The sequence below is a fragment of the Vanessa tameamea genome, chromosome 23 (assembly GCF_037043105.1).
Source record: "Vanessa tameamea isolate UH-Manoa-2023 chromosome 23, ilVanTame1 primary haplotype, whole genome shotgun sequence".
Classification (NCBI taxonomy): domain Eukaryota; kingdom Metazoa; phylum Arthropoda; class Insecta; order Lepidoptera; family Nymphalidae; genus Vanessa; species Vanessa tameamea.
The window spans coordinates 2,379,728-2,393,925 of NC_087331.1; the positions used below are offsets into that span (position 1 = coordinate 2,379,728).

At 37.2% G+C, this 14,198-nt stretch overlaps 1 protein-coding gene across 1 annotated transcript in view; it reads right to left on the minus strand.

Moving 5' to 3' along the window:
* LOC113397669 (pikachurin) overlaps positions 1 to 14,198 on the minus strand; it is a 190,537-nt gene that overhangs the window by 56,006 nt on the left and 120,333 nt on the right. The window contains exon 3 of the mRNA XM_064218608.1: positions 10,419 to 10,535. Within this exon, the coding sequence (XP_064074678.1) occupies positions 10,419 to 10,535 (117 nt within the window). The remainder of the gene's footprint in view (positions 1 to 10,418; positions 10,536 to 14,198) is intronic.

Below are 14,198 nucleotides of genomic sequence, written 5' to 3' on the forward strand. Positions count from 1 at the left end.
GCATAATAGATTTTTAAATATAAAATACAAAATATATAAAATATATTTAAAAATATAAAATACAGAGGCCAACCAGTGGCGGGAACAAGGTCCAAGCCACCGGTGGTCAGGGCCCCAGAGAGAGGAACTTCCTCACAATACGCGCCGTGCCGAGGAGTACTGCCTTCTGCATCAGGCCCTTGACCCAGCTGCCTAACGAGAGCCTCTTGAGGTGTTGGTCGAGGCTCTTGGCCATTAGGCCATTCGCTGAAACGACTATCGGCACAACAATTGCTGTATCCACATCCCACATGTCGACAACCTCGTGAGCTAAGTCAAGATATTTTATTTGCTTATCCTTCTCAGCCTTCACGAGATTCTCGTCATGAGGGATGGTGACGTCAACAATTATCGTGCGGCGCTCTGACCGATCTATCACCACTATATCAGGCTTGTTGGCGACAACAGTCCTGTCAGTGATTATAGATCGGTCCCAGTACAGTGTGATACGACCATTCTCGAGAACTGGGTCGGGCACATACCTGTAGTAGGGTACCTCTGATACCACAAGACCGTATCGAAGTGCAAGTTGTTGATGGATAATCTTGGCCACTTGATTATGTCTGTGCAAATACTCTCCGTTAGCAAGACGAGAACAACCGGAAATAATATGTCTAAGGGATTCGCCCGGAGTGTGACACGCCCGACATATGTCCACCGTGCCATCCCTCACAATATACTTCCGGTAATTGTTCGTCATGATAACTTCATCCATAATTGCACAGACAAAACCTTCGGTTTCACCGAATAGGTTGCCGAACCGTAGCCAAGATACGGACGCCATAAAGTCCACATCAGGTCCATGAAGGGCCCGATAGAAGCGTCCGTGTAACTCCTTGCTCTTCCATACCCCCTTGCGGTTCTCAGTACTTAGTACTACAGGTTTGCGCCAGTTCTCTTTGCCTAAGGAGAGCGGAGTTAGCCCCTTGTCCATTGTAACTACATCTCGGTGCATATCCAGGTCAGTGTGGAGAAAATACTCCCTGAGTTTGTATACCTCACGATTATGTAGGGTCTTGGCATTTAAAAAGCCACGGCCACCACATCTCCGCGGGATATACAATCTCATCACCGAAGACCGAGGATGATGCATTCGATATGCAGTCAGCAGGACACGGACTCTCCTATCCAAGGCGTCTAGTTCTTTTTGAGTCCACTTGAGTATGCCGAAAGAGTACATCAAGACCGGCATGACCCAACCATTGAAGGCACGAACCTTATTGCCACCCGACAAAAGACTCTTGAGTACTTTTTTCAGACGACCAAAGAAACGCTCCTGCAGTGATTGTTTCATGTCGGTCACATTGATGCCTAACGCTTCCGACACACCCAAGTATTTGTATGATTCGTTTGCGGACAGTGATCTAAAGTTTATGGAATCTGAAAGTTGTAATCCGTCAGATTCCATAATCTCTCCTCGCTTTACATGCATAACCGCGCACTTGTCAACTCCAAATTCCATTCCAATAGAATTACTAAAAGTTTCTGTTACCTTTAGTAACTCCATTAGTTGTGAACCTGAAGGTGCAAAAAGCTTTAAATCATCCATGTAAAGTAGGTGGGATATTACTTTACCTCCTCTCCACAAACAATAGCCCAACCTTGAACACTCTAACAGAGTACTTAGAGGGTTCAAGGCTAAACAAAACCACAATGGACTCAAACTATCGCCCTGGAATATTCCCCGCTCAATCCTTATCGGTTCGTCATTACTATGAATCGTTCGGCATCCTGGATAGCGAAGGACTGTCCGCCATTGCCCCATACATGATCTTAAGAAACTGCATAGAGTTGTATCTAATTTATACAACTCCAACACCCTCAAGAGCCATGTATGCGGCACGGAATCATAGGCCTTCTTGTAATCTATCCAGCATGTCGACAGACTCTTTCGAAAACGACGAACTTGTTGGCTAATGGTCATATCAATGAGGAGTAGCTCCTTAGTGCCTCGTGATCCACCCCTACATCCATTCTGAGAGACAGACAAAATACTATTATTCTGTATGTGACTATTAATCTTATCTCTCAGAATGGAGGTAAGGAGCTTATAGACCGTTGGTAAACAAGTAATCGGTCTATAGTTTTTAGGATCCGTTGCACTACCTGACTTATGGAGCAGGTGGGTGACTCCGGTGGTAAGGAACTGTGGTAGCGACCCTGACTCTAGAGCTGACAGGAACTGAGATGCTAAGCAATCATGCGAGCTGCGTAGCCATTTTAGCCAAAAGCTATGCAGCCCGTCTGGTCCCGGAGACTTCCAGTTGGGAACGGACCGAACTGCAGCAGCTACATCTTCAGAAGCAATGGAAATTTCTCCCATCGCTTCCAAAGGCTCGCACGCTTGCCTGACCTCCCGCATCCAGTCACCTTCAATGTGGTCGACGGGCACCGACCAGATGTTGCGCCAAAATATATTCGTGGCATCATCATCTGGGCGACACCCATCGCTCACACCCTGGTCAAGTCGTTCCCACGTTCTGTACACCCACCTTTGATCGCTCTGGAACATGCGATTCAAGTAATAACGGTCCACTCGCCGCCTGTACCGACGGATGCGGCTCGCCCATGCATAAACTTTTTGTTTTAGGAAGTCAATACGCTCCACGACATGAGACGGATATTCTTGCGGACTGATACCAGTCCCCAAGAACGCCCGCCCCACGAAACGCATTACACGTGGACGCGTATTCCCTTCCTTAAAACAATATAGTTTTCCAATGAGCACTCTGGTCTTATTAATACGCTTCTCAATCCTGCTCTGCCAAGCCGGTGTAGCAGCTTTTGGTCGTGTAGCTCGTTCGGTGTCTTCAAATGTAACACCAGCTACACGACATGCTGCAACAGCGGCACAAAACAGAATTGAGTGCGTATCTTCGAGATCTTCACTGCTTTCAAAATAATCTGCGAGCAGTGAATCCAGAGTGCACACGAGGTCCCTATTCCGTTTAGTCATGGGTAAACGTGGCAACCGTGGCCTAAGCTCAGCGGGAGTGTTACGATACTCCCGAATCGCATCCCCCAATGCGCTCCTCAGTTGATCACTGTACTTACTTGTTGTAATAGCCATGTCACCCTCGTCCTCATCATCATGATCTGGGCCCTGTGGTGTTGCAGGAAGTGGTCCCTCAACCACGGGCTGTGACGGGGCGGAAGTGAAACCGCTATTACACATTTCTGAGCGAATCCTATCAAGCACGGTGTCACTCAGCCTGTTGTTACGCAGAATGACCCGCACCTGATCCGACAGTCGTTGAGCCGAGACGTTGATAGCTGGTTCAAGCGCCTGAAACAGAGAGAGCATCCTAACACGGTACGCCGTGAGATTAGTTCCCCCCTCTGTAGCCCCATAGTATGCGCGCATGACATTTTCATTAATGGATTGTGTCCATCGCATGCGCTGCACACCACCACCGGAAGCGGGGACCCCGTTCGAGGCCGGTTGGCCTCTGGCTCCCAAGCTCGTCGGTGGCCGGCGTCTCCCCGCTCGACGTACAGGTGTTGGCGACGTCGGCGGGGAGAAGTACTCGTCGCTCGAGCTCGACGCACTTGCAGACACCAGACTACTTCCTTGTGCAGGGTCCTGTGCCTGCGAGGCGGAGCTGAGCGGCGGGTCCGGAGATGGATTTTTGTGCGCTCGTTGTCTGGCTCTTGTCAACATGTTCTTGGATTTTAAACATTATGTATTTTTTTTTGACACTGTCACTTTAATTTTCGTTGGAGTCCACATTATTGTTGATATATATTTATTAATATTTGTATATACGTATTTTTTATTATGATTGGTGTTAAAATATCTGTTTTACACTTTTTCAGGTTTAATATTCAGATTTAAATTATTTTGCATAAATTTCTTTTAATAATTTTATGACAGCCCAATTTTTTACATGTTGACGTATTGGTTGGTTGCCAGGTTATTAATAATATTATTAGTATAATTAATTTAATTTGAATTGTATTGCCTACGTTCGGTTTTGACTAAACAAATTGGTAATATTATAATAGATCAAAAAATATAAGTGAGTATATAAATTCGCATTCCTACTTTAATCGCGATAATGAAAGGATCGAGCAAAGAACTATTTTCGTATCCGTTTTGATTGTGAAACCACTTCAGGGTAAGTACATTATTAATTGTGGGTTTTTTTTTATTATTCCATAAAACGTATTTCATATAAAGAATAATTCTGAGAAATTACCTCTGTACATTAAATTTACACAGTAAAATTAAATGCGAAAATATATTCTCAGTATTGCTTAAATGAAATACTGATCTGATTTATTATAATAAATTAAAACGTCGGTAACATTCATAAATACATATATCAGATTTCTTTCAACGTAATTGATTCATTAGACATTTGCCACTCAACATTAATGTTTATCAGAAATAGTTATTTAAGAGCCGAGATGGTCCAGTGGTTAGAACACGTGCATCTTAATCGATCGTTGCGGGTTCAAACCCAGGTAAGCACCACTGAATTTTCATGTGTTTAATTTGTGTGTATAATTTATCTCGTGCTCGGCGGTGAAGGAAAACATCGTGAGGAAACCTGCATGTGTCTAATTACAACGAAATTCTGCCACATGTATATCCACCAACCCGCATTGGAGCAGCGTGGTGGAATATTTTCTAAACCTCCTCAAAGGGAGAGGAGGCCTTAGCCCAGCAGTGGGAAATTTACAGGCTGTTAAAACAAAGTTAATTAATGTAATAACCACTTAGATTCAAGATGTATATTGCTTTACTGTCATTTAGTAAACTTGTCAGATACTACACTTGAGTATAGATACATGTCCATTTATTGAGTTTTTCATATTTATTGGCGACTAGTTTTATAGCGGTAGTCACGATAGGTTCCGTATGTCTTTTTCTGTACCCCTGACAATGTGTATACAAAATTTCAAGATGATCAGTTGTTAAGATATGAAAGCGTAAAAATACTCATTATTGCATTTATAATATTGGACTTTATCACTCGTCTAACTCTTGAATATGCTTTTCATACTTATTGAATGGTTTTTGAGTATTAAGTAACATTTATCTTTTGCACAACTTAGATGATGTCCTAATGAGACTTCTAAGGCACGGGTGCCCTTTAAAAAACTCAGGCAGAAAAAGCCAATAAGTTTTGATAGACCCGATAGATCGTTTGAACTCAAGACTTCGAAATCTATAGCTAGCTAGCTCTATAAACTAGCTATTGCACTAACGAGACAGACACACACACACAGAGGCACAACTTTATCGAAATTATAGCCAGTGCCGATTAAACTAGAAACTTCTGAAAACAAGCATCTGTCACGTAAACTGCGTCATTCATTTGAATCAACTGTATTCGAGACTGAGTATTAACTCAGAAGTAACTCAAATACTGTTTGTATTTGGATTACTATAGAATTCAGAGTTTGGATAGTTTCGAATAAATCTGAGCTACGTGACTTTTGCTCTCCTTGGAAAAATCTTTAAATTCTTTTATTCTTTACGAAAATAGATGATTAAATTATTTAATACCAGTGACCCGATACAGCTTCGCGTGGTCATATTTTTTTAATAAAAAATGTATTTGACAATGACAAATATAAAATCTCGAGCAGTCAGGAATAAGGTAGCTCTATAATAGTGATTTTAAGTATTGGATTATTCCGGAGATTACTCACACCTACGTAAAAATATACAAATTGCACTTCTTTATAGTGTTAATATAGAAGAAAATGAGCTTTGATAAAGAATTGAAAATGCTACGGTTTTCGTAGAGTGGAAAATATACAGAATTAATAGAATTTTGGTGTGGTAATTATAATAATAGATTTATTAATAAAATTAATCTTACTAGTTTAATAATTTTATAAATAAATCAAGAATGAAATATACTTAATAAAATTTGGAAATGGTTTACAGACGTACTAAGCACAGCCTAACAGGATGAAATTTTACTCAGAAATACACTATGGAACTTAGGTGAGCACTAAGATGATTTTTCAAAAATCATCTCCCATATGGAGTTAAATGGGGGATGAAAGTTTGTTCTGAAATTATCATTTCTAATGAAAGGAATTGGGCATCAGTATTTAGGCTTTTTTTGTGACAGTAACGGCAGTTATTATAGCGTTCTTCCATATTTGAAATATGGATATCGGTATTTAGGCTGGCGTTTATGAATAAAGGTCAGTCGATAAAGCGCTTTCGAAAACTCATTCCTTAAGGAGGTAAAGTGGAGATGAAAGTTTATATGGTCGTCATTTTTTAAGATGAAACATGAAAATTGGGGTTTGTGCTGCTGTTTATAAGTTTATAAAGATCAATGTTACAATGTTTTCCGATTGGAAATCTCATCGGGTACACGGCGAATAGGTTACGTACCTATTCGCCGTGTACCCGATGAATATTATTTATTTTATACTGTGCAGTCAATAATTTTATACGAAAACATCCTCTTGGGCGATTTGAGAATTCCTAACTGCAGTGTGATTCTGTTACATATACGTATCTCACTCGTGAAATGTTGACAGCCGACGGTGATACGTATGTCCTAGAAATTTTACGATGATTACAGTTTATGTCGCATCCTAACATGTTACGCTCGTATTCTGCGGTGAGTTTCGAGTTTCTTATTAGAGAAAAACTCTCCTGCACGGGAGATTTTACTGTGCTCTGGTGTGTGTTAAACACATGTTCTCATAATGCCCTCACTCTTACCCTATCACAAATGTAATTCGAACGAAGAGAGATTAGGTTAGGACAATCTTTACAATAGGGCGTCACGGTAGCATGCAAAAGCGATCCCTTAGTGCTCGCCGAAGAGACGGAAAGGGTACCGTACCATATACTCTCACACTTTCATGTGGGGTAAACTCAAAAAAGAAAAACAAAAAAGGACCATGTTTACATGCTTTCAAAGGCACGGGGTCTTTATGCTGCCTATTTTAAACGTTTAGTTGATATTGTTTTTTCAACTGATCTTGTGAGTTTTAATTATTGGACCTCATCGAATACTCACCGATTTCGGTCAATTTAAAGGAAGATCAGCCATCTACGCTGGACATATTATAGTGCACAGGTGTGCGCGCAAACATAATTATTGCTCTGTCTGTTATTTCGCTCTCATAATGAGACGGAATCCAATAGGACGGCCAATCCGACAAGGCTGGAAACAATTAGGACTTAGGACCATCAGTTTTGCGTATTTCGAGGCACGGGATCCAACTTCAAGATTCCGGGCTGTTATTGAAAATTTTTCGATAGAAAAATACAATAACTGTTTATAGGCCCAAACTGGAATTTGAACCCTCCGGATTTGAAACTTTATATCTAGCCATTAGACCAACTACTAGGCTAGACAATTATTTAGACTGGAATGGAATTTAAATACGATCTTTGAGTAAGTTAAATACTGTCCTATATTGTTATATTAAATCAATGTAAAACATTTTTTTAATCATAATCGAAAATTCTGCCTTGTTTTTTACGTAAATAATAAATTAGCAATCATATTAATTATAAAAAATCAGATTTAAAAATGATTTTCACAATATGAATCGAATAACAATAATTGCTTTTTATAATTATAATACGTAAAATACGGATAAGCGATTAAATCAAAATACAGAAGCTTATTTGGAGGTATTTTGTTACCGTCGGTTGGAAATGTTTATTGAAATAAACTCAGTAGGTATTTTTTTCACTTTTTTTAACAATTCGATAAAAAGTTTAATCCTTTTATGATCAAACTCGTGTTTGTTCGTCTGTTTGTCTAACTCATTGTGAGTAACTAAATTTATACTAATCTACAGTAATCTATAGCTATATTATCAAAAGTAAAAGTAACTCTGTCTCTGTCTGTCTGTCTGTATTTAATAACAGAAATTTGGTATGGAGCAAGCTTGAACTTCTAGGAGGGACAGGCGTTAGGTAAAGAAAATGTAGCCTGAAACGCAAGCGAAGCTGCGGGCGATAACTAGAACGACATAAATGGTAGCCAAGCGTTCACACACTCACAAACAATCCTGTCTATTGGTCTATGTTAGAGAGACGCAGTTTAAATGAAATTATTACATAACTATAAGTTATCACATTATTAAAAGTTACTAATTTAAACAAATCAATTCACTAACAACTAGCTCTCATGAAGTCATCCACTCAAACACCTGGCACGAATTATTCGCTGTGCACGTCTGTCACATCCCATTCAGCGATAAAAGCACTTGAAGCGCTCGCGCGAAGCCTCAAGCGCTGCGCTTATGCTGATTTGAAAAGAGGGCAATGCTCTTCGTTTACACGCTTCTACTCGGATTTATTAATGTAATTCTTTTTTTTTATATTTTCTGTCTCTATCGTTTGAAACAGTTTTTACATATGTCTAAAACAGAATGTTTTATTTACAGAGTATTTTGCAAATTAATAATATTAATTATGCTAGGTAAAGTTAATTATTTTGATTTCGTTTGATTTCGCAAGGGCACGGCACGGATAATTTTCAAGTAGACCGTCTTTGTGTAAGCTATGTAATTTTAAGTAAGATTAATTTTATGTAAATAAGGTTTTGATTTGACTATATAAACAGATTTTTTCATTGATGTTAATTAAAAATTTATACGATGTATTATTTAGAAAACATTAGATGACGCCTTTTCATTTGAGATGGGCCAAATTTGAGTGCCGATTTGAGTTTGAGTTTGAGAATTATAAAGTTTAATTTAAGTACGTTTGGTAATAAGCAAATAATGTAGGTAAAAATTACAATTACAATATTATTTATTCAAGTAGGTTCTTTTGAGAATTTTGAGTCATATAAATAATGTTTTGACCTTGTGTCTGACGTCTTCGATTGAGTGGAATTTCAGTCCCACCAGACTAGGTTAGGGAGGAAATAGAGAGTGCATCCGTACCCACAATTGTCGTTTAAGATGCACGTATTTGGTCATCTCGGATGGAAATACAGGAAGCTATATATTTATAAACCTAGTAAATAAACAAAATAGCATAGTATATTTTGTAGGTTAAAAGCGTTCAGAAATGGTCCTAGGACTATATCGATAATTCCCAGGCAACTTGAATGACCTTAACTATAAAAATTAAGAAAAAAGGTAGTCCAAGTTCTATGTGTACATTTTAATGTTTAAAATATTTACTGTATAAACCATAAATACATATAATTGTGGCAGATATGGTAGAAGCATTTACTCGTGGAATTTCTATCACTTCTCCTGACCCCAGCGGAAGTAAAATACGGGATTCATAAACGTCAGTAAATATTTCCAACGTTTTTTATGGTTGATTTCCTCGATTCAGAGCCTTATATAATTATACATTGCTGTGATGACTTATATTTTATTTTTCTTTGACGCAATTGCAAACGAAGGTCTCATTATTAGTAAAATGTCTCAAGTGTGTAGTCAGTCGATCTCAAAGTCTTTGTATAGGAGAAATTCAGTTCAACGACTTCTTGAATTTTTAGCTTTTCGTTGGACGTCTATAGAAAATTGAATAAGACAACTTTCTGCGGGAAATTCAATTTATCGTTTTATTTTCAACAACTAGTCTTTTATAGATTTCGTTCTATTAAATGTTGATAGAAATAATTAAATGGAAATTAGAATTGAAGAATGACATGGCGCTGTGGTAAGAACACGTTAATTTTAGTCTAAGATTGCGAGTTCAAACCCGGGTAAGCTCAAGTTTTCATGTATACATTTTTGTTTTTAATTCATCTTGTATTCAGACGTGAAAAAATGTTTCGACAGCTAACCCAATAAAAGAATCAAACTGCGCTAGTTATCGCAAAGGTTGAATTGATTAAATATTCACTATCAATAAAAATTAACTACCCGTACATGATTAATGGCGACGGGTGACATTTGATCAATACCATTTCCTAAATTCTAAATCTTACGTCGCATTTGTAAGTTCACTAAAGATTAAATTAAAACTATTAACCAGATAATTGTAAATTAAATTTGAACGATTTGTATTTTTGCTCTCTTTGCCTGATAAATAATAAAATAAAGTGGATTGTTGAATAAATAAATTAATAGATAAAGTAACAGCTAATAAATATCCCATTGCTGGTCAAAGGACTCCTCTTCAATCAAGGAGAAGGTTAGGAGATAATTATACTGCATCTCAATCGACGCTGCAACTGATGCATAAATAGTTCAAAAACAACACGTGGAAGAGTTTCATCCATCACGTGTTTAATAAAGTATTCTTTGACCGTTGAAATAAATTATTTATAAAAACAAATTTAATTATGTTCGAACGAGTTGGAACCCACAATCATCGGCTTAAATTTACTTACACATAAATATTATTTATGATATAATATTTGTATAATGTACAAACTATATTGTTCTAGATTTCTCATATATATGTTACTTACCTAAACAACCATATCCGTCGACGTGCAGCACATAACCCGGCCCGCAGCCACACTCGTAGGTACCATCATGGAGCTCTCTGCAGAGTTGCTCACACGGGCTGCCTTCGCCACATCTACCTGTAACAAAACCTTACTTCAGTGCAAACTCTGAGTTCATATTGATATTACTAAACAGTTACTTTATTTTGTTGTTAATAGATGGCGTTAATAGTTCTTTAAATCGCGCTATAATTGTCTCAAGTTGTTATTTTTAGTATGTCGCCATTCAAAATAAAAATTGAGTTTACCAGATCAACAGTTCGTTCAATCGTCGTCTAACGCTCTGTCTTGTTATTCTTACAAAATGATCTCTAAATATTAGACCGACGTAAGAAACGTCTAGTTTTGTGAACTAATATTTTGTATGACTTAAATTTTACAAACGACGAATAATTTGATATTGAAATCTTTTGTTTCTACAGAAAATTATAATTTAGTATCTTACTAAAAATAATAATAATAAAAACCGACCGGAACATATGAATCAGATGGCAAGTGGCCCCTCGAGCAGATAATTAGCAAACTTTAATTATTCTTGACCATATAATCTCATTAATGAACATGAACACTAAATATTAAAAGTATTTAATTTTTATCTAACAAAGTGAAAGTTTTAAAATATGACTTGATAGCTAGTAATTCATATATTTTATAAATTCGTACGTGTAAAGTTCACACCAAAGTTGAAATTTGAAAAATTCTGTTCATTATATAATGAAATATATTAAACTTTCAATACGTATATTTCACTCAGTTAAGATAATCGCAAAATAAAGCAAAATATAGGAAAAAAATCCTGTCAATTATAAAGGACCTAAAAATAATGATATAAACTTACGGCAGGTCAGCGTAGAACAGGGTACGTGCAAAAAAAGAGATTTTCAGGATAAAACACAAGATATACGACCTCGGATAAACGAAACTAGAAGCAAAATCTCTGTTCCGTATTTGAAAAAAGGTAAAAATGCTCTCTATTTTACAAGAAAAAATTAAGTGTAAGACCCATTTGGATTGCTAGTAAGTAATCTTACCACCAACTACTAGTATTTTGTTTCGCTATGTTATTTGAAGGGTGATTCACTCATTATAAATACAGGTAAACAGATAGTCACAGATCTAATGATTGTCAGTACATTGAGCAGTACAATAGTGTATACAGTAAGGATCGGCTTATACTACTTAATGTACGTACTACTAAATGTAAATGTACGATCATAATGTAAGCAGATCAGTAAATGTGTCCATAAGTTTTAACCACATTGATATAGTAAGAAAGAAAAATATCCCGTCTGGGTAGGTACCATCCACTAACCATTTATTCTACCGCCAAATAGCAATATTTAGTAGTATTGTGTTTTGGTTAGAACGGTGAGTTAGTAACGGTAATTACAGGCACAAGGGACATAACATCTGAGTTCCAAGGTTGGTGGCGCATTGGTGATGTATGGAATTCTTAAAATTTGTTTGCGCCAATGTTTATGGTCAGTGGTGACCACTAATCTTTGGGTGGTCCATTTGCAGGTCATGAATTTAATAAAAAAATATTAACAATTCCTTATATCACTACTACAAACTTTAGGTCATACGTTGATAAAAACATGCCCATTTACGAAATTCCTACGAGAAAATACACGTGTGCTAACTGCATCCTGTTATATCTCCAATATAATCTTGGATGCCAAATGGAGCAGACTGATGGCATAAGTTTAGATTGCTTCAATATGTTTGCTCTGATCTTGAAAATAACTATTGATTAAATAGTAAATTAAAGTCTGTGTCAGTAAATATTACTATTACAACCAGTTCTACAAGGAATTGCCAATATTCTTAAGCCGATTTAGATTATAGATAAAAAATCTTGGATATTATGTTAAAAATGTTTTAATAGTAGACCGGATTATGCAGTGATTACACTTTCGTGGATAAAAAAATAGTTAAAGGTCGACAGTCCGTTTTATCTGAACTTTTTTTATTGTATTGAATTGCTGTTCCATCGTATTGACAGTTAAAATAAAATCAAAGTATTCTTTATTCAAGTATTCTCATAAAAGCAGTTTTGAATGTTACAGTGCTGAAATAAATGTAAAGCTACCTCCTGTTCGAAACGAAGATTATACCGAGAAGAATCGGCACGAATCTCAGTAGTTATTCTTGTCCACAATTTTTATCACGGAATGCGTCATTTATTATTCTATAATTATATTCTGCCAAGAAATCAATAAATACTAAGTAAGAGAACAGTCAATGCATTTATGTATGTGCACACTCTTGTGCACTATAATATGTCCAGATCAAGTGTCTAGTCTCCATTGAGAATGCCCAATGTAGTCATAATCAGTTAGGTTAATAAATCGCCTTGTTAACATTCCTAGTTCTACCTTGTAGTTAAGCCTACAACTTATATATTTAATGGAAACGACAATAGTCCAATAGATCAGGATTAAACTCATGAGTCTCCCTCTCAGTGGCAGCTATCGTAGAGCCATGTGGTGTAGTGCACTAGGGCCCCGGAAATCAGAGGGCCCTCTAATTTAAGCTTTAAAAAGAGTGGATCACCCAACTCGCCACCTGAAGCTAGCAAAACTCGATCCTGCTCACAAGATATTTTTTTTCAATATTTTTCAATATTTTTTTTAAAGTGAGGGCCCGATTATTTTCCTATGCACCGGGACCCTTGCCTACCTATCTATGCCACTGCTCCCTCCCTACAATATTTTACATTACTGAGCCTGTTTACCATTGAGTTATTTATGTTTAACTTTTTAAAGGACTATCTAAAGACAAATCTTACATCCATGCGCAAAAAGTTGGTACAATACGGTAAAACGGCGGTACTTCACGTTACCGGCGCTTTCGTTACAAACCTAATTTCTTTGTTAATATTAAGAGTACCTTTGTATAAGCGACTTCCAACCTTAATTAAGTAAATTACTCTGTTAGAGCGAAGTGTTAAGTGTTAACAACTGGAGTTGTAATTATTTTTAATGTAATGAAAATGCTTCTAGTTGCTATTTATTGTACTTTAAAATTCTAGGAACTGTTGGAATAAAATATAACGACTTTAAATTGTAGTGACCCGAAAGCGCTGGGAGCATTCCGACCGCCTGGACTTTAGAACAGAGAAACAATAATATAAATGCAAACTATAAAAAGGATCAAGATGGCTTGGTGGTTATGAGACTTCAATCTTAACCGTAGATTTCGAGTTCTAATCTGATTTCTAATTTATACAACACTTGGCGGTACGGCTTTGTGTAAGCCCGTCTGGGTAGGTACCATTCACTCATTATAATATTCTACCGCCAAACAGCAATATTTATTGTTGTGTTTCGGTTTGAAGGGTAAGTGAGCCACTGTGTACAGGCACAAGGGACATAATATCTGGCGCATTGGTGTGATGTAAGGAATGATCATTATTTCGCGTCAATTTCTATGGGCGGTGGTGACCACTTACCATCAGGGCCAAATTATGGTAAGTGGCCGTGCGCCTATTCATAACATAAAAAAAACAAACAGGTGGCTTGTATTTATTAGCGAATAAAGAAAATATCGTGAGGCTAACTGCAACAGTTTTGGATGAAATTCTACCATATCTAGCAATCCGCATCAGAGCGTGTTGGATAAAGTCCAAACCTTCGCGTCCAGTGGTGAGATTATTTTTGTACAGCTAAAAGTAATCATCTTAAAATTGTATTCAATCTATACTAATCCTAAAAACAGGGCAAGTGCGATTCGGACTCG